This window comes from Bombina bombina, chromosome 2, assembly GCF_027579735.1.
Source record: "Bombina bombina isolate aBomBom1 chromosome 2, aBomBom1.pri, whole genome shotgun sequence".
Taxonomy (NCBI): domain Eukaryota; kingdom Metazoa; phylum Chordata; class Amphibia; order Anura; family Bombinatoridae; genus Bombina; species Bombina bombina.
In genome coordinates, this window is record NC_069500.1 from 885,283,074 (window position 1) to 885,303,570 (window position 20,497).

Below are 20,497 nucleotides of genomic sequence, written 5' to 3' on the forward strand. Positions count from 1 at the left end.
TCCAATTTACTTCTAATATCAAATTTGTTTCATTCTCTTGGTATCCTTTGTAGAAGGATCTGCAATGCACTACTGGGTGCTAGCTAAAGACATAGGGTGAGCCAATGACATGAAGCATACGTGTGGAGTTACCAATCAGCAGCTAACTTCCAGTAGTGCACTGCTGCTCTTATGCCTACCTAGGTATGGTTTTAAACAAAGGATACAAAGAGCACAAAACAAATTAGATAATAGAAGTAAATAGGAAAGTTGTTTAAAATTGCATGCTTTATCTCAAACATGAAAGTTTCATTTTGAATTTACTGTGCAATACATTGCAAATATAACTGTTTACACCCATTTCTAGACTGATTAGCCTTTATGTAGGAATTGTAGTTACATTTGTGACCCAAGACCGATTGTATTTACCTTTTTATATTACATTTTAGATTTAAAATACCATCGATTACATATAACAAGAAAAATAGAAAAAAAGATGTTTGTTTCCCTTTAATGTATGCATATAACATTATTTTATTTTTTTTAAATCACCTGGCCGGTGCTGAAATTGTACAAGATAACATCACCGCTTGCAGTGGCGACACACACTGATTCTTGGTCAGGAAGATCCTGAATTCCAACAACATAACCGCTTCCATCTTCAGGGAGAAATTCTTCACTAGTTAAAGAAACATCTGTGATAATCTATTTAAAAAAAATGTTGAAAAATAATTATGCTCAGAAAAAAAAAATCTGATGTAACCATATGTGAAAGAAGCTATGATATGATTTTAAAGGGACTGTAAGTATAGATTTGTCTGCAATGATTTATAGCTATAGCAGCAGAAAGATATGGCAAACTCTTATGTGAGGCCCAACAAATATTTAAAAGTCAATGTTTGCACCCTTGTTGATGTGAGCTTACAGATCTGGTTGCCCCCTCTCCTGATATGTGTTTCTACTTTCCATTTTGGTAAGCAGGCAGAACAGTCAATGAGATGCCATACAACCATCACCACTGAAGAAAGCACAACAAGCTTCTGGATCTGTTTCTGAGGCACTTACTACTAAATGACTGGCGCACATTCAGCAGAGCTTGCAGTAACAGAGAAGTGGGAGTATGCTGTTTTTCTTCAATGGGACGGCAGTCCAGTATCTGATTGGCTGTACTACCCACCATCAAAAAAATTTAAAAATATTTCCTGAGAGGGGTAGTCACATGGGTGCAAAACATTAACGTAAACATCGTTTTTAAGCCTCACATACATACATTTTTCCCTATAACAACATGTGACTAAATTAGGGAGCTCAGTAACACATGTATTAACAATTTAATATAAAGTAAAAAAAAAAGGTAATATTTCTCAGTTTCCGTCTTCTACATTTTGAGGTGAATGCCATAAATGGGGTATATGACACCAATGAGGTTGAAACATATCTTCACTGAAGCATCAGGTCACTGTTGGTGGGGCTGTGGGGACCTGGGTTCTATGTTTCAAATATGGTGGATATGTTTGAAAATTCAACCATTCTAGACAGAAGTCCTGTCTCAAACTAAGGTTATTTTATATAGCAATATACCGCTGGATTCTAAATACTTTAGCTGCCTGTTTCTAAGCCACTAAAGACAGCTTCTTATCACATGCTTTTTTTTGCTTTTTAAAACAGGAGACTGCTAGTTCATGTGGGCCATATAGATAACATTGTGCTCATGCCCACTGAGTTATTTAACCCCTACCAGAGAATTTTTAGCATTTTTGGGATCACTCCATTTAAACAGATATAGAGTTTTTTTGTTTTATTTACCTGTCAAAACCATATATATATTGTTTAAATAGACAACCCAAGGTATTGATCTAGGCCCATTTTGGTATATTTCATGCCACCATTTCACCACCAAATACAATGAAATTAAAACATTTTTTTACTTTTTTCACAAACTTTAGATTACTCACAGAAATTATTTACATACTGCTTGTGCAATCATGGAACAAATGTTTGTAAAAGTTTCTCTGGGATCCCCTTTGTTCAGAAATAGCAGACATATATGGCTTTGCCGTTGCTTTTTGGTAATTAGAAGGCCGCTAATTGCAGCTGCGCACCACACTTCTATTATTCCCAGCAGTGAAGGGGTTAATTATGTAGTTTAAAAGGTTAATTTTAGCTTTAGTGTAGGGATTAGCCTCCCACCTGACACTTCCCACTCCCTGACCCCTACCTGATCCCTTCCACACAGCTCTCTTTCCTCCTCCACCCCCCACTGGTCACCCCATCTTAGGTACTGGCACAATATAATGCTTTTTTTTATAAAATATATATTTTTATATTTTCTACAGTGTAGGATCCCCCCTAACAGCTCTCTAAACCTCCCCCCCTCTACCTATTAGCCGCCATCTTAGGTACTGGCAGCTGTCTTTTTTTTTCTGTCGCAAAGTGTCCCCCCCTCCACCCTTCCTCAATCCTTAGTTAGGGCCCCCCATACAATCACCATCCCCTTTTTCTGTAGTGTATCTGCCCCATAGGGGCATAGGGCCCTCCCACTCCCTCCTGTCTCCCCTGCTGGGCCGCCCACTCGCCACCCGCCCACACCTCCCGCCGGCACCAGCAACGATTGTTACAGACGATGATACACATAGTGTCACCGTCTGTAACGATCAGGCATCTGCCCTCATATGGAGCCGGAGCACCGATCGCGCTCCAACTCCATATGCGGCAGATGCCTGAAGCTTCAGGAACTCCAGCCCTCCAGCCAAGACTGCTGGAGCTTCCTTACCCCTTTGTAGGACAGTATTATGTGAGAGTCAGTCACAAACCATATATTCTACTCCTCCTTATCGTAAAATGGACTTAGATGGACTGTACAATTCTGCCTTGGACATGGTTTTCATACCAGACTAGAAAAAGATTATTTTGAAACGAATGTCAATAATGTTTAGTTAATGGTTTATAACAATATATATATATAATCCAGATATATGGACAAATATTTAAGTATTTATTCTTCACAAGATATTTCTATTGGAGGGGTTAGAAGTTGGTTTGTTGTAACATTTACAGCACCCCAGTTTCTGTTATTTATAAACATCACAAAAAGCTGTCTTATTTTTAAGTGACACTAAAACAGTTAAAAGGACATACTAATACAATAATAAAATGCCCTATAGCCTGCCAGTAACTATGTCTTTAAGCCCTGCAAAGGGATCCATGAAACCCAATTTTTTTTCTTTTTCATGATTCAGAGAGAGCCTGCAATTTTAAACAACTATCCAATTGTCTTTTATTATCTAAATTTGTTCCGTTCTTTTGGTATCCTTTGTTAAAAAGCATACCTAGGTAGGCTTAGGAGCTGCTAATTGGTGGCTGCACATATATGTCTCATGTTATTAGCTCACCCATGTACACTGCTGTTTCTTCAGCAAAGGGATACCAAGAGAATGAAGCAAATTAGATAATAGAATTAAATTGGAATGTTGTTTAAAATTGTAAGACCTAGACGGTATTTGGTGGAGGTGGAGCTACACAGGTGTGGCTGCACAGGTGTGCTACGCAGGTGTGGCTCAGGTTGCAGCTCCAAGCCCACAGACTCTGGCGGTGGATCCCTCGCACCTTGCTTCTAATTAGGGGGCTACTACTCTCAGGCCAGTTAAGAAGATCTGCTCCGGAACCCTTTCCAGTGGCCTGTCATTCCACTGGCATTTGCAAATCCCCATCTATCTGGACTTTTGATATAGGTAGCAATTACTTGCTACCCACAGCCTAAATCAGACTTCCATTTACCCCTCCAGTCTCGCATTTTGACCTGGGTCTCCACTTGCCCTCTCCGTGAAACTCTGCCACCTTGCTCAGGTAAAGTCCTTTCCCCCCCTCTACACTCCACTAGACTCCGCTTGATGAACTCTGATCCCTTGTGCCATTTTAACCCTACCTGCTGCTGACCGGCGGCTTTTCTTGCTGGGTCGCTGACCGGCCTCCTCGTCTCTTCTCTCCCTCCCCCACCGGTGCTGCGTGGGAGGGAGCCGGTCCTGACCCTGGAGCGGGTTGCCGGTGAGGGTGCTGCTTCTTCCTGGTTGGCGGCGGTGTCCGGTGCGACGTCGATCTCTCTCCTCCCACCGATGATGCGCGAGGAGAGCTGACTACGGAAGCCGCACATCACAGCGGGACAGGAAACGGAGGTAACGACTCTCCCTGAGCCGAAAGGCACAACGGGAACACAGAGGCAGGCAACAGAACTGGTGGTCAACGCACGAAGGGGTGAGTTTCTTCCACAGTACATTGTTGTTGGTACTTTTTACGGCATCACCATCTGAGAATTTCTAGAGGGTGGAAGTGAAGGAACACGGAGGGGGCCACCACGGCTTAAAAGTGTGATACACCCTACTCAAAATGGCCATCAAGTAAGAGACTCTAGAAGACTGTGGGATATAACGTATATTACTGAAGGGGTTGCTGGAGAAGCTATTGTGGCATAAAACCCCAGACCTCACACACGGCTAGATTTAGAGTTTTGTCGGTAACGACCCGCGTAGCTAACGCTGGCTTTTTTCTGGCCGCACCTTTTAAATAACTCTGGTATTGAGAGTCCACAGAATGGCTGCGTTAGGCTCCAAAAAAGGAGCGTAGAGCACAACTCTCAATACCAGAGTTGCTTACAGAAGCGGCCAGCCTCAAAAACGTGCTCGTGCACGATTCCCCCATAGAAAACAATGGGGCTGTTTGAGCTGAAAAAAAACCTAACACCTGCAAAAAAGCTGCGTTAAGCTCCTAACGCAGCCCCATTGTTGTCTATGGGGAAACACTTCCTACGTCTGCACCTAACACTCTAACATGTACCCCGAGTCTAAACACCCCTAACCTTACACTTATTAACCCCTAATCTGCCGCCCCCGCTATCGCTGACCCCTGCATATTATTATTAACCCCTAATCTGCCGCTCCGTAAACCGCTGCTACTTACATTATCCCTATGTACCCCTAATCTGCTGCCCCTAACACCGCCGACCCCTATATTATATTTATTAACCCCTAATCTGCCCCCCACAACGTCGCCTCCACCTGCCTACACTTATTAACCCCTAATCTGCCGAGTGGACCGCACCGCTATTATAATAAAGTTATTAACCCTTAATCCGCCTCACTAACCCTATAATAAAAAGTATTAACCCCTAATCTGCCCTCCCTAACATCGCCGACACCTAACTTCAAACATTAACCCCTAATCTGCCGACTGGAGCTCACCGCTATTCTAATAAATGTATTAACCCCTAAAGCTAAGTCTAACCCTAACACTAACACCCCCCTAACTTAAATATAATTTAAATCTAACGAAATTAGTTAACTCTTATTAAATAAATTATTCCTATTTAAAGCTAAATACTTACCTGTAAAATAAATCCTAATATAGCTACAATATAAATTATAATTATATTATAGCTATTTTAGGATTTATATTTATTTTACAGGTAACTTTGTATTTATTTTAACCAGGTACAATAGCTATTAAATAGTTAAGAACTATTTAATAGCTAAAATAGTTAAAATAATTACAAATTTACCTGTAAAATAAATCCTAACCTAAGTTACAATTAAACCTAACACTACACTATCAATAAATAAATTAAATAAAATACCTACAATTACACCTAACACTACACTATCAATAAATGAATTAAATACAATATCTACAAATAAATACAATTAAATAAACTAACTAAAGTACAAAAAATAAAAAAGAACTAAGTTACAAAAAATAAAAAAATATTTACAAACATAAGAAAATTCTGGTAGGAAAATTCTGATTGGCTGATGGAATCAGCCAATCAGAATCAAGTTCAATCCGATTGGCTGATCCGATCAGCCAATAGAATGCGAGCTCAATCTGATTGGCTGATCGAATTTTCCTACCTTAATTCCGATTGGCTGATAGAATCCTATCAGCCAATCGGAATTCGAGGGACGCCATCTTGGATAACGTCCCTTAAAGTAGCCTTCATTCGTCGGTAGTCCGTTGGGCCAGCATGATGTTCCGCGTCGGAGGTCTGCAAGATGGATCCGGAAGAAGATTGAAGATGCCGTTGATAGAAGACTTCAGCCGGATCATGGACCTCTTCAGCTCCCGCTTGGATGATGACTTCAGCCGGATCATGGACATCTTCAGCCCCCTGCTTGGGCTTGGATCAGGACATCGGAGGAGCTCTTCTGGATCGATCGGTGAACCTGGTATGGTGAAGATAAGGTAGGAAGATCTTCAGGGGCTTAGTGTTAGGTTTATTTAAGGGGGGTTTGGGTTAGATTAGGGGTATGTGGGTGGTGGGTTGTAATGTTGGGGGGGGGGTATTGTATGTGTTTTTTTTACAGGCAAAAGAGCTGAATTCTTTGGGGCATGCCCCGTAAAGGGCCCTGTTCAGGGCTGGTAAGGTAAAAGAGCTTTGAACTTTAGTAATTTAGAATAGGGTAGGGCATTTTTTTTTATTTTGGGGGTCTTTGTTATTTTATTAGGGGGCTTAGAGTAGGTGTAATTAGTTTAAAATTGTTGTAATATTTTTCTATTTTTTTTTTATTTTTTGTAACTTAGTTCTTTTTTATTTTTTGTACTTTAGTTAGTTTATTTCATTGTATTTATTTGTAGATATTGTATTTAATTAATGTATTGATAGTTTAGTGTTAGGTTTAATTGTAGGTAATTGTAGGTATTTTATTTAATTAATTTAATGATAGTGTAGTGTTAGGTTTAATTGTAACTTAGGTTAGGATTTATTTTACAGGTAATTTTGTAATTATTTTAACTATTTTAGCTATTAAATAGTTCTTAACTATTTAATAGCTATTGTACCTGGTTAAAATAAATACAAAGTTACCTGTAAAATAAATATAAATCCTAAAATAGCTATAATATAATTATAATTTATATTGTAGCTATATTAGGATTTATTTTACAGGTAAGTATTTAGCTTTAAATAGGAATAATTTATTTAATAAGAGTTAATTAATTTCGTTAGATTTAAATTATATTTAAGTTAGGGGGGTGTTAGTGTTAGGGTTAGACTTAGCTTTAGGGGTTAATCCATTTATTAGAATAGCGGTGAGCTCCAGTCGGCAGATTAGGGGTTAATGTTTGAAGTTAGGTGTCGGCGATGTTAGGGAGGGCAGATTAGGGGTTAATACTATTTATTATAGGGTTAGCGAGGCGGATTAGGGGTTAATAACTTTATTATAGTAGCGGTGCGGTCCGCTCAACAGATTAGGGGTTAATAAGTGTAGGCAGGTGGAGGCGATGTTGAGGGGGGCAGATTAAGGGTTAATAAATATAATATAGGGGTCGGCGGTGTTAGGGGCAGCAGATTAGGGGTACATAAGTATAACGTAGGTGGCGGTCGGCAGATTAGGGGATAATTATTGTAGGTAGCTGGCGGCGACGTTGTGGGGGGCAGGTTAGGGGTTAATAAATATAATATAGGGGTCGGCGGTGTTAGGGGCAGCAGATTAGGGGTACATAAGTATAACGTAGGTGGCGGTCGGCAGATTAGGGGTTAAAAAAATTTAATCGAGTGGCGGCGATGTGGGGGGACCTCGGTTTAGGGGTACATAGGTAGTTTATGGGTGTTAGTGTACTTTAGAGTACAGTAGTTAAGAGCTTTATAAACCGGCGTTAGCCCAGAAAGCTCTTAACTAATGACTTTTTTCTGCGGCTGGAGTTTTGTCGTTAGATTTCTAACGCTCACTTCAGACACGACTCTAAATACCGGAGTTAGAAAGATCCCATTGAAAAGATAGGATACGCAATTGACGTAAGGGGATCTGCGGTATGGAAAAGTCGCGGCTGAAAAGTGAGCGTTAGACCCTTTCCTGACTGACTCCAAATACCGGCGGTAGCCTAAAACCAGCGTTAGGAGCCTCTAACGCTGGTTTTCACGGCTACCGCCAAACTCCAAATCTAGGCCACAGTGATTTAAGATCATTCGAAAGAGGGGAAAAAATAGCCATATTACTAACTGAGAGGACTCCCTTGGCCGATAAACTGTCTATATCTGATAAAATAAGCTGTATTTGGCTAAGGGATTATAAGTACCCTCTGATACAGCAAATTACCTTGTGCACCAATGGCTTAAAGTGTACCGAGTTTATATCGAGAGCCACACTGACTGCATCATATGAAATTTGCACTACTCTAGGTCACCTAAAAATTTGTCCTATATCTGTACTCAGTAACTAATGGCTGCTGCCCTGATTTATGTTCCAATTTACTGAACGAGGACTTGCGATATACTAGGTTCTTGTGTTATTTAAACTGAATATACTAAAAAGTTAAAGTAATTTTTTTGCACTTACCAAAAAAACAGTTGATTATGCCACTAAGTTACAAGTTCTAATAGTCTATTGAATTGTACAATATTTTTTGAAAGAGTACTGCTTGCTTAGGTAAATTTGAAATATGTTTTGAAACATTTAAGCTGTTCCATAGGAAACTATGCTTTGTTTTGTATCCATTTTGATATAATCATACCTGGTTCAGTGAGAACACACAGAGTTGTAGCATGGCAATACATAAGAAATTCTTACTGTTTTAGTTCACTTAAAAGAGAAAAGAGGTAAAGCAGAGAGGGGGGGGGAAAAAGGGGAAAAATAGGGGAAAGGGAAAAAAAAAAAAAAAAAGAGAGAGGGAAAACTGTATTACAGAGGCTAAGTGATGTTAAGGCTAGGTTTATAAGGTTTATATTTAAGTAAAATAACTGACATATACTTTGTCATAGAAACCTAGTTTTAGATCGCTTTAAACTTATTTATTCCCCTGTAAGGCAGCCCAACTGCAGGGCCAATTGACGTAAGGGGGTTACCTGTCTTTTTAGGATATCTCAGTTAATTAACCCCTCACGTGTGAGCTGATTGTATTTATATTTACCTTAGGTATTCTTCAGGTTGCCACAGGGAAATCTATTATTATTAAGCAGATGCTGTTAATTAGCGGCAGACAGCTCTATATCACTGTTCCCAAAGTATTACCTGAGAAAGGAGTCTATACTAAGGCTCTACTGATTTATGTCTGAAACCCCTCTGGCATCTCAGGCATTTGGACTTACCCATTCTTTTGCTGAGCATAGTGAGTGTTCTAGGGAAGCTCCCACATCCTGGCACATAAAACTGTCATTTCACTTAGGCGTATGACGTCCTGAAAAACTCTCTGCCAAAAGCCTTGGTTCACTTTCTGAGTTCTGAATTTAATTAGATTAACTTCTATTTCTAATAATTGATACCATTCTGGTAAATCCTCACTCACCTACGTATAATTATGCACCACAACACACTGCCCTCTTCACAAAGATTAAGCAAAAAGCAAACACCTATACGTTGTAATCTATAACAAACTCTTCTTCTGTTCTTTTCACATGCTCACGCCCTAGATATTTGAAATTGCCTTCTTAATTTCTGAAATACTTTTTTCTATCACTTAATCACATCCGGTACATGGATACGTTTCTTGGCATTCCTACCAAAACACCCTCCCCAGCTATGGCAGTTAGACATAGGGACAGAAAGCCTAAGGGCACGCAGGACCCAGTTGCTGACGTCCAACCTACTATACTAAATACAGCTATGCCTGAAGTATTAAATATCCAAAGCTTGGTTGCCAGTATTTCAGAGGCCCTCTCCCCCAAGTTTGACGCCTTGAAAGCGGAAATTAAACAAGACATATCTGCCTTAACGCAAGAAATAAGACAATTTTCAGCAAGGTTGCAGGAGGCTGAGCAGAGAGTGTCTGATTTAGAGGACCTTACAATTTCACATGGCTCTAAACTTGAAAACATGAGTATAAGTATTCAAAAAACTCTATCTAGGCTAGAAGACCTAGAAAATCGCAGTAGAAGGAATAACATTAGAATAATAGGTCTCCCAGAAGAGAATCAGCATGAGGATCTGGTCCTCTTTATCTCAGACACTCTGACCACAGCTCTTAAATTTCCGCCGTCATATCGTCAGGTCCTGGTAGAGAGGGCACATAGGCTTGGACCGCCCGCACATCTAACAATAACCCTAATAGGCCTAGACCTATAATTGCAAAATTACTTAATTATCAAGATAAAATTAAATTTTTACAACAATTTCGTAAAATTCGACCACTCATTATTGATGGTGCTAAAATCTTAATCTTCCAGGATTTCTCTGCTGAAACAGCCTCAAAAAGGAGAGACCTGGCACCTATATGCACTAAATTCATAAAACATGGCTTTGATGCCACTATAATTTTTCCAGCTAAACTTAAAGTAACAGTGAAGGATGTAGCACATTTTTTTGTGGAGGCCAATGCAGCCGAGAAATTCTTTACAACACTGGACTCACCAGCACCGGAAGGGTCAGCTCCGCTAGAGTAGGCTCAATAGTGAGTCCAACCCCCTAACTAGGGATAGATGGGGTAATTAGGGAAATTGTTAGGGCTCTACCCCCCGGGGTATTTAGGGAAATTGTTAGGGCTCTACCCCCCCCCCCCTTGTTGATTGTTTTTGTTCTTTTTCTTTTTCTTCCCCTTCCCCTCCCTCGCTGCCCTGCTCCAGATTAGTTTTAAAAACACAGGAAAATAGAAAAACTTAGGATCGTATCATGGTATGTGGGAGGGGTTTCTACCCCTATTAAACGAAAAGCCATATTGACACAATTAATGAAATCCCAGACGGATATAGGGTTAATTCAGGAAACACACCTTAACTCAGAGGAATCTTCTAAACTTGTTGGTAAAAAAAAGGGGAGTAGCCATCTTAATTGGGAAAAAACCCCAGCTTGAGGTTGTTCACTGCGAGCCCGATCCGGAGGGAAGATATGTTCTGTTAAAAATAAAAGTTGCCCAGGAAATGTACACGATTTGTAACATATATGGCCCTAACACCTTTGACTCAGAATTCTGGAATAGAATACAATCTAAACTACTACTGTATAGCCAGGGACACCTCATTATTGGTGGGGATTTTAATATGACGCCGCAATGCCCGCTAGATAGGCTCTGAGAAACCATGAAACAGAAAAAGGATAATCTAGAATTTAAAATGATTAAGAAAATAAAACAAAACTTATCACTATGGGATATCTGGCGTATTCAGAATCCGGATACCCAGGAATTTACCTGTCTTTCAAAAGCACATAAAACCCTCTCACGAATAGACCTTTTTCTTACAGACGAGCGCATAGGATCTATAACGGTGCAAGCAAGAATCTCCCCCATATTAATATCAGACCATGCCCCCATTTCCTTGGATATTCAGCTAAAACGCACACGATCTAAATCTCTGCGTTTTTTCTTTCCACACTACCTAGCGACGGATATGAAATTCAAAACCCATTTTAGGTCTAAATTTGAGGAATTTTTACGGTTTAATTTTGAGTATATTGAACGTCCAGAATTGCTCTGGGAGACCGCTAAAGCGGTTCTCAGAGGAGAAACAATAGCCTATAATATAGCTCTATCCAAGAAATTGAAGCTAAGAGAAAAAGAAATAAGGCATTATCTAACTCATATAATAAATTCTTGCTGCACAAAAACGCCCTAAACTGGGCCAAGTACGTGCAAGCTAAAGAAACTAGAGATACATTTATTTTAAACCAGAAAGTGCAAAAAGAATTAAAAACCCAGGCTAAACTCTACAGATTTGGGAATAAATCTGGAAAGATGTTGTCTAGACTGGTCAATAACAAAAAAAAAACAACTCCACATTGAAGAACTCCTAGATAAGGGAGAGCAAATTTTAAATCCTGATAAAATTGCAACTGCACTGGTGGAATATTATCAAGATGTATATTCTTGCAAAGGTTATGATCAAGATAAATCCGCAGAGTTTTGGAACAAGATCGTAAGTCCCTCATTAACCGACGACTGTATTAGCAGGCTTAATGCCCCTATATCGGTCCAAGAAGTAAATGTGGCAATCTCTAATCTGCCTATCAACAAGGCAGCTGGTCCGGATGGACTACCTAGTGAATTTTATAAAACACTATCGGCAGAAATTGCCCCATATTTATCAAATTTATATAACGACCTTTATATCAATGATAAACCAGCTTCAGCCTCATTTTCCTCTTCCCACACGATCCTAATCCCTAAAGTAGGGAAGGACCCGAGGCTTAAGGAATCATATAGACCAATAGCCCTACTTAACTCAGACTATAAGATCTTAACGTCTATTTTAGCATCTAGACTACAGCTAATTCTACCAAAAGTAGTCCATCCGGATCAAGCTGGCTTTATGAACGGACAAAATTCTTCGGCCAAAATCAGGGAGGTATTGGCCACTTTGGAATATTTTGAAAAAGCCTCAGCGGGGAGGGAGGGGGACCCAGGGGCGTCAGATATGGCCATTCTGTCCATTGACGCAGAAAAAGCGTTTGATTCTGTTACATTTAAACATCTTAATACATCCCTGTTGAAATTTGGAATCAAGGGTAAATTCCCTCAATTCGTAGAGAATCTCTATAAAAGCTCAGCCACAAGTCTGATAATAAACGGAATTGTATCTCCACCAATAACTCTTGAAAGAGGGACGCGCCAGGGTTGCCCTCTCTCCCCGCTCCTGTTTGACATTGCTATTGAGCCCCTGGCAATCATGATAAGGCAAAGTCTAGAGGGAATAAAGATCTTAAATCATGAGATGAAAATAGGCTTATATGCAGACGATGTTTTGTTGTATCTATCAAATACCAAAATTAATATTCCAAAATTAATGCAGATAATCGACCAGTTCGGCACCTTTTCAGGATACAAAATAAATGTATCTAAATCAAAAATTCTCTGGATTCGTAAGAATAGTGACTCATGCCTGGAGAATCCATTCAAAAGAGTATCAGACTCATTCAAATACCTAGAGATAAATATCCTGGTGAACTCGGATTTGGTTTATGAACTTAACCCCTTAAGGACCAGCGACGTACCCTGTATGTCGCTGGCCTTTTTTTGGGACTTGATTGTTTTATAAGCGCGGTCTTGCCACCAGCGTTGAGACTGCTCTATTCCACAAAGCCTGCTGGAGGGAGTGCATTAACTTGTGCTATTATGTCCTGAAAAAACCCTTAACAACCAGTGACATACAGGGTACATTGTGGTCATTAAGGGGTTAAAGGGACACTGTACCCAAATTTTTTCTTTTGTAATTCAGAAAGAGCATGCAATTTTAAGCAACTTTCTAATTTACTCCTATTATCAATTTTTCTTCGTTCTCTTGCTATCATTATTTGAAAAAGAAGGCATCTAAGCTTTTTATTTGGTTTCAGAACTCTGGACAGCACTTTTTTATTGGTGGATGAATTTATCCACCAATCAGCAAGGACAACCCAGGTTGTTCACCAAAAATGGGCCGGCATCTAAACTTAAATTCTTGCATTTCAAATAAAGATACCAAGAGAATGAAGAAAATTCGATAATATTAGAAAATTAGAAAGTTGCTTAAAATTTCATGCTCAATCTGAATCACGAAAGAAAAATTTTGGGTACAGTGTCCCTTTAATATTCCTCCAATTATTAGGCAATTAAAGGAAAAACTCAGAACTTGGCAAAGTCTCCCACTCTCAATTTCGGGAAGGATAGCACTAGTCAAAATGATCCTCCTCCCGAAACTGTTATATATACTCCAGAATGTCCCAGTAATCCTTTTTGAAAAGGATATACGGATGATTAATGGTTTAATCAGAAAATTTCTTTGGCAGGGGAAAAGAGCACGAATATCTCTTAATAAACTCTCCTTTCCACGTGAATTTGGGGGCTTAGCACTCCCAGACATTAGAGCATACAACCTCAGTTTCTTAGCACGAATAGTGGCTGGCTGGATTTTGTCCAAAGACTATATCCTAAATAACCAGCTGGAGACTAACATCTGTGATCCCTACCACCCTTTATCACTTATACATTCCCCCCCTAAAGAGATACCTTCAGAAATTAAAAAACTAAAAGTCATCTACAATCCTATTAGGGCATGGTGGAAAATTGCTAAAATTCTTTCAATCAATCCCAAGGTTTCGCATTATCTTCCCCTGATAGGAAACTCAAAATTTCAACCTGGATTACATTCTGAGGTTTTTAACAGATGGCATAGGAATGGGCTAAATAGAATGATTTTGTTGATAGATGACGATAGGAAAATCATCAAAACATTTGAAGCACTGAAAAGGGAATTTAACTTACCTAATAAAGACTTCTTCGCCTACTTACAGACAAGACATTTCCTATCTGAAATAATTAGAGAAGAGGGATGGGGCTGGAAACTAGGCAAACTAGAAAACTGGCTTATACTTATGAAGGTTGGTCGCATGTCTATCTCTGTGGGCTACCACTTACTGGCTGTCAGTAGGGGTAATTGTAATTTGTCAAGAATTGCTTCAACATGGACTTCATTCTTACCACAGAACAGGGCTGACCCAAAAATTCTGCAATACTCTATAGGAAAAGTGGCTAAAATAACTCTGCTACATGGCGCGAAGCACATATCAAGCTGCTTCACAGAGCATATTTCACTCCGGAAAAGGGCTTCAAGGTACATAACCTGGGTTTTAATAAATGTCCTAAATGTTCTCTCCCAGCAGCTGATATAGAGCACATGTGTTGGTCCTGTCCAAAAGTGAGAAATACTTGGGTAAACTAGAATACTGGCTGAATAGGGTATTGAAAATTCCACCCATATCCCTTACCCTATTCCAGGTCATATTATGCATTGACAACTTAAACAAGCATCATCCAAATGACAAATTGGTTTCCATTTCTATATTAGCCACCAGATACTTGATATGCAAAAAATGGAAAATGCGCTCGGTACCAAGCGTGTTGGAAATTCAAAATTGTCTTAAGAAACAATGTTTATTGGAACAAAAGGACACAGACATTAATAATGAAGAGGACATTAGGAAATTCTTTAATAAATGGGCAGTATATATTAAGTCACTTTCTGAAAACGAGAGAGATTACATGATTTTTCCTTTTCAAAACTCAGAGCTGATCTTGCTAGGTATTTGGTAGACGGAGCAGCGAGGAAGGGGGACACCTCTATCTTTATGGGGGTTTTTTTTTTTCCCCTTCTCTTTTTTTTCTTTTTTTCTCTTCTTTTTAGTTAGGATTTCGGTTGTGTAATTTTGTTTCTCCCTTAGTCAAAAACAGAAAATCCCAACATAGGGTGACTCAAGGTAATAATGTTTCTTTTTTATTTTTCAGACTTGAAGGAAAATAATACTTTTCTTTTTTCTCCATGGGGGAAATTGTGGGTTAAATATTATTTAATATAGCCTGCTCTTGTTTTTTTTGCTGAAATTATCTGAACCCTCAGAGGAGGACAATTGTTTTTTGTTTGTTTTTTTCCTCTCTTCCCTTAATACTGTTATGAATCAAGTCTGTACTATTGTATATCATCCTTTGTTGGTTAATAAAGAATAATTAAAAAAAAAAAATTGTAAGACCTATCTGAATCACAAAATAAAATGTTGGGCTTCATGACCCTTTAAACAGTTATAGCCAAACTAGGGAGTCAAAATGAATTTATGCTCCAGACAGGAAATGGCTGAGAAGGAAATCAGAAGCGTAACCTCCAGAATCCAGCTCAGAGCAGCAATACATTTGCAAACAAATTCTTAAAGATAATTATTAATTCAATAAATAAATGCTGTAACACATATGAGCATTGTATTATTGCTCTAGTATGTTACTTTAATATTTAAAAATCAGACATAACTAAATGTTATAGTAACAAAATTATCACAGTTCCACACTGTTGCTTTGTGATTTGAATCAAACTACTTTAAAAAAGGACCATTAAACAATGTATAAAATGTTTCATTATTGCAAGTGAAACATTATTGCAATATACATTCATTATTGATTTTGCCGTCTTTAGCTGTAAAATACATCTAAACATTGTGCTTGTTTCATTTTCTATCAGGGAGATTTGGGTTAAGACTTTTAGGCAATGTATGCAAGCTTTTGTTTACTTCACTCTCCCCTCCTAAGATTCTCCTCAGTCACATGTTTGTAAAAGGTGGATTATCAGTTTTGCATCAACAATCATGATAGGAGAAGCATTCTTTGCAATAGTAACTAAGTTGAATCAGTTCTAAACCACCAAGAGATTAGAGCAGACTTTCCCAGTCTATTTCAACTGCACATGTGCAAACATAGATTGTGCTATATCTGAATACTAGTTGTGATTGGTTAGCAATTATTTTTTTGTTCTGCGGGACAGGGAAGTCAGTGAAATGAATAAACATAAAACAATATACTCATTTGACAAAATAAAGCTGCAGTTTTCATTGCAAAATTATTCTCAGATATGAAGGTTCAAAATCATGTAGTTAAACAATTTGTGTTTAGTGGTCCTTTAAATCTGAAATTATATTTGGAATAACACAAATAAACTAACAAAAAAATCCTAAAAATTACATTACACACCTGTTCTGTACTGGGATCTAGTGCCACAAAGCCATAGCCTGATCCAATAAGCACTGTTCCAGTATCTGTACGTATAGAGCTGCAGTGTGGAGTCCCCAGACCTTGGGCTGTGCTGCACTGGAAGCTCCTTAGTAACTTCAGGTTACGCATACTGGCGACTGTTAAAGTAAATTAAATAAAATAACTTTAAGAATTCGAACAGTATGAGCTTGTAATATAAAATGTTTAATTATGTGGAGTCAAAAAAACAAAACAAAAATAATGCAATAAACTTGAATTATTTATTTTGTCCCCTTTTGCTGTAATTGTTTTTCTTGATTCCATTGAGTTTCAATAAAGTAACGGACACTGGCATGTTTGAACTTGTTTCTCCTTATCTATCTCTCCTGCTGCGGACAATTAGGGACAATATAAAACAAACAATAACAGAGACTGTGCAAATAAGGCTGTGTTAAAGGGACAGTCAACACCAAAATTGTTATTGTTTAAAAAGATAGATAACACCTTTACTACCCATTCCCCAGCGTTGCACAACCAACATTGTTATATTATTATACTTTATAACATTTAAACCTCTAAATTTCTGCCTGTTTCTAAGACACTACAGACAGCCTCTTATCACATGCTTTTTATTTGCTTTTCACAACAGGAGACTGCTAGTTCATGTGGGCCATATAGATAACATTGTGCTCACTCCCATAGGTTGTGGATGAAACTGCACTAATTGGCTAAAATGCAAGTCAATAGATAATAAATACATAGCCATGTGATCAGAGGGCTGTCAGAAGAAGCTTAAATATAAAGTAATCACAGAGGTAGAAAGTGTATTAATATTACCATGTTGGTTGTGCAAATCTGGGGAATGGGTAATAAAGGGATTATCTATCTTTTTAAACAATAACCATTTTGGAGTTGACTGTCCCTTTAATTATCTAACAGGCTGTCTACACAGCCTTATTCGTACAGTTTCTTTTATTGTGTCTTTTACATATGTCCATAATTGACCTCAGCAGGAGAGATAGATAAGGAAACAAGTTTAAACTTGGCAGCTTCCACTACTTTATAGAAACTAAATAAATTTTCTAGAAACTAAACCTCTACACTTATATTTTCTATATTTAAGCCACTATTTTAATTAGGAAAACAAAAATCTATATAGTATTCTAAGGCTATTTTTTGCTTTAATGCATCATTATGTCTAGAATTTATTTACTATATTATATCCCTTTAAATGACAGCTTCACGCAAAAGAATGTGGTGACTGATCAGATCTCACATGTTTATAAATTTATTATTTACAAACAACAAAGCATTTGAATTTCTATTAACCCTTTAGTGACAGGGTGAAAGTGTCTACATCGGAACACCTGTTCCGATGTAGACAAATTGAAACTACGCGACCGTGCATACGATCGCGAGATTTCAATTATTGGATCGCATCTGGGGGGCGTCCCTACAACCCTAGGAACGCCCTCCAGACCGCGATCAAGTCCTAGAAGCACAGAAGGCTTCAGGACAGCCGTTTGTTATGACGTTCTATTCCGTCATAACGGCTTTAAAGCCCAGTGTAATTATGACGGAATAGAACGGCATAATTATGTGTAAAGCCCAGTGTAATTATGACGGAATAGAACGGCATAACGGCGTTAAAAGGTTAATAATACAGATAAAGGTTTGTGTCATTGGTTAGCAAATAAAATGCAACTATGAGAAAAATCTACCCAGCCTTGTAGTGCAGGCTCACAAATTTTTAACCACAAATTTAAAGGTATATGAAACCCAAAACCTTTTTTTTCATAATTCAGACATAGCATACAATTTACTTCTATTGTCAAACTTGCTACATTCTTTTAATAGCCTTTGTTAAAGGAGCAGTAATGCACTACTGGGAGCTAGCTGAACACGTTAGATGAGCCAATAACAAGAGGCATATATGTGCAGCCAGCAAACAGCAGCTAGCCACCAGTAGCTCATTGGTGCTCCCAAGCCTATCTAGGTATGATTTTAATTAATTTATGAGTAATAAATGTTATAAATTTTAAAACAAATCAAAACTTGCAAAATGTTATCATGTAAATGAGAAGCATATTGTTTATTTAAATGTGTGCTGTTTTGTTGCACTTTTTTTTAAATACATCAATATATATTCTTCTCAAAAAATCTGATTTCATAAAATATAGTAATATAGTTGACTATGAATATATGATTTCTGTTAGGTAAATTGGAACGTTGTTTAAAATTCAATTAAAGTGCAACATGTTTCAAAATATTACTTGACAGCTTTGCAAGATGATAAATTATTATTACATAAACCTAATTAGTAGAACTTCAGAATCATTCCAATATATCAAATAGTAAAAAAAAAAAAAAAAAATATTAAATAACATAACATTGTAGCCATAGCTAAAGATTCATACAAATAAAATAGTACCCAACCACTCTGCTTTTTCTATTGTTTACACAAAAACAAAACACATTCTCTGCTTCAATGTACATGTTGCACCATGACAATTGTTACACAAGTGAAATAATGCCCATCTGCAAGTCATACTCAGCCTCCCAAATCTGAGATATGTATTTAATGTTGGCAAATATCCATTTAAACATTACAACTACGAGATTGTTTCAGCAATTGATACTTGCCAACCTGTCCTGTTTCTGGTTAGATAGTCCTGGATTGTCAGTCTGGTAAAAGTGCTTCCCAATGCGCATGTGCGATACAACACGCTGAAACCTGAGTTACATACGTAAGTGTCGCACATGGGTGATACAATAACCACGTGTCTCTTCCTGTATCTTGTACGAGCAAGTCAGGACTCAGGAGCAGCGCATGCGCAAAAGTCGCCGATGGTTTAGCGTTAGTCATCTAGGTTATGTCTCTTCTTGAGTTTGTAACATTGTTTTCCGATAATTCAGTAAGGATCCGATATTGGTTTGGTATATAAAACAATACATAATCTGAAAATAAAAAGTCATACTATTTTTAAGCCAGCATTATTTGCACAAATATACTTAAATAAACGTCTCAGTATTGCTGATTGAAGTATTGACCTGGAGTGAATTTCTCTTGTTAACAGGGGGATACAATTGTACATGCTTTTAAAGGGATTTGGCATTACCTTTTTCACAATACTTTTTCTACATGTTAAACATTAAGAATTCATTAAAGGGACATGAATCCCAAAATTATTCTTAAAGAAGGTCATACAATTTAAAACAATTTTCAATTTACTTCTGTTCTATTATGAAATTTGCTTCCTTCTTTTGGTATCCTTTCTTGAAGATAGCAAAAATGCACTAGTAGGACTTATAGTTGAGCCAATGTCATGAGGCAAATTTGTGCAGCCACCAATCAGCAGCTAGCTCCCATTAGTGCTTTGCTGCTGCAGAGGATACCAAGTGAACAAAGCAAAATAAATATTAGAAGTTAATTGGAGAGTTGCTGAAATTGCATGCTCTATCTGAATAGTGAAAGTTTAATTTTTAGTTTACTGTCCATTTAAGATACGACTTTTTGCATTTTGTTTTAATGGCCAGTCCCTACCACCAGCATTTGTCTTAAAGGGGCAGTAAAGTCAAAATTAAACAAATTAACTGGTCTGGATAAAGTATAACATATTAAACAACTTTCCACTTACTTCTATTATCAATTTTGCTTAGTTCCTTTGTTATCCTTTGTTAAGGAGTAATCCTAGTTAAAGTGATTGTAAACTTTAGTGAATTAAAGCCCAGTATCAAATAATAATCTTTAAAAACAGGGGCACTTTAATTCATTAAAGTTTACAAAGATGCTTAATTTTCAAAATACTTACCTTTGCGTTATGGTAAACATAACGCTGATACTCCACGCGCATCTGCTGCTTTCTTTAGCAGATCGAGGACGAATTTGGCTTCCTCTAATCGTGTGCCCCCTTTGGCATATAGCTCGTGGGGCAATGCAATGATTGGAGGAAACCGGATTCGTCATCAATATGCTAATGAGACCAGCAGATGGTAAGTATTTTTAAAAATAAGCATATTTGTAAACTTTAATGAATTAAAGTGCCCGTGTTTTTAAGATTATTATTTGATACTGGGCTTTAATTCATTAAAGTTTACAATCACTTTAAGCTCAGGAGCA

General features: G+C 37.9%; 1 protein-coding gene across 2 annotated transcripts in view; it reads right to left on the reverse strand.

Moving 5' to 3' along the window:
- Nucleotides 1-19,106, reverse strand: part of ELP1 (elongator acetyltransferase complex subunit 1) — a 267,173-nt gene extending 248,067 nt beyond the window's left edge. The window contains exons 1-3 of one of the 2 annotated variants that reach the window (XM_053703228.1): nt 19,025-19,106; nt 16,378-16,535; nt 532-684 (exon numbers count right to left, since the gene is read on the reverse strand). In XM_053703228.1, coding sequence (XP_053559203.1) covers nt 532-684; nt 16,378-16,527 — 303 coding nt within the window. In that variant the 5' untranslated portion in view covers nt 16,528-16,535; nt 19,025-19,106. Of the gene's footprint in view, nt 1-531; nt 685-16,377; nt 16,536-19,020 lie in introns of both variants that reach the window. The other variant, XM_053703227.1, reaches the window with a different exon arrangement.
- Nucleotides 19,107-20,497: the final 1,391 nt, after the last annotated feature.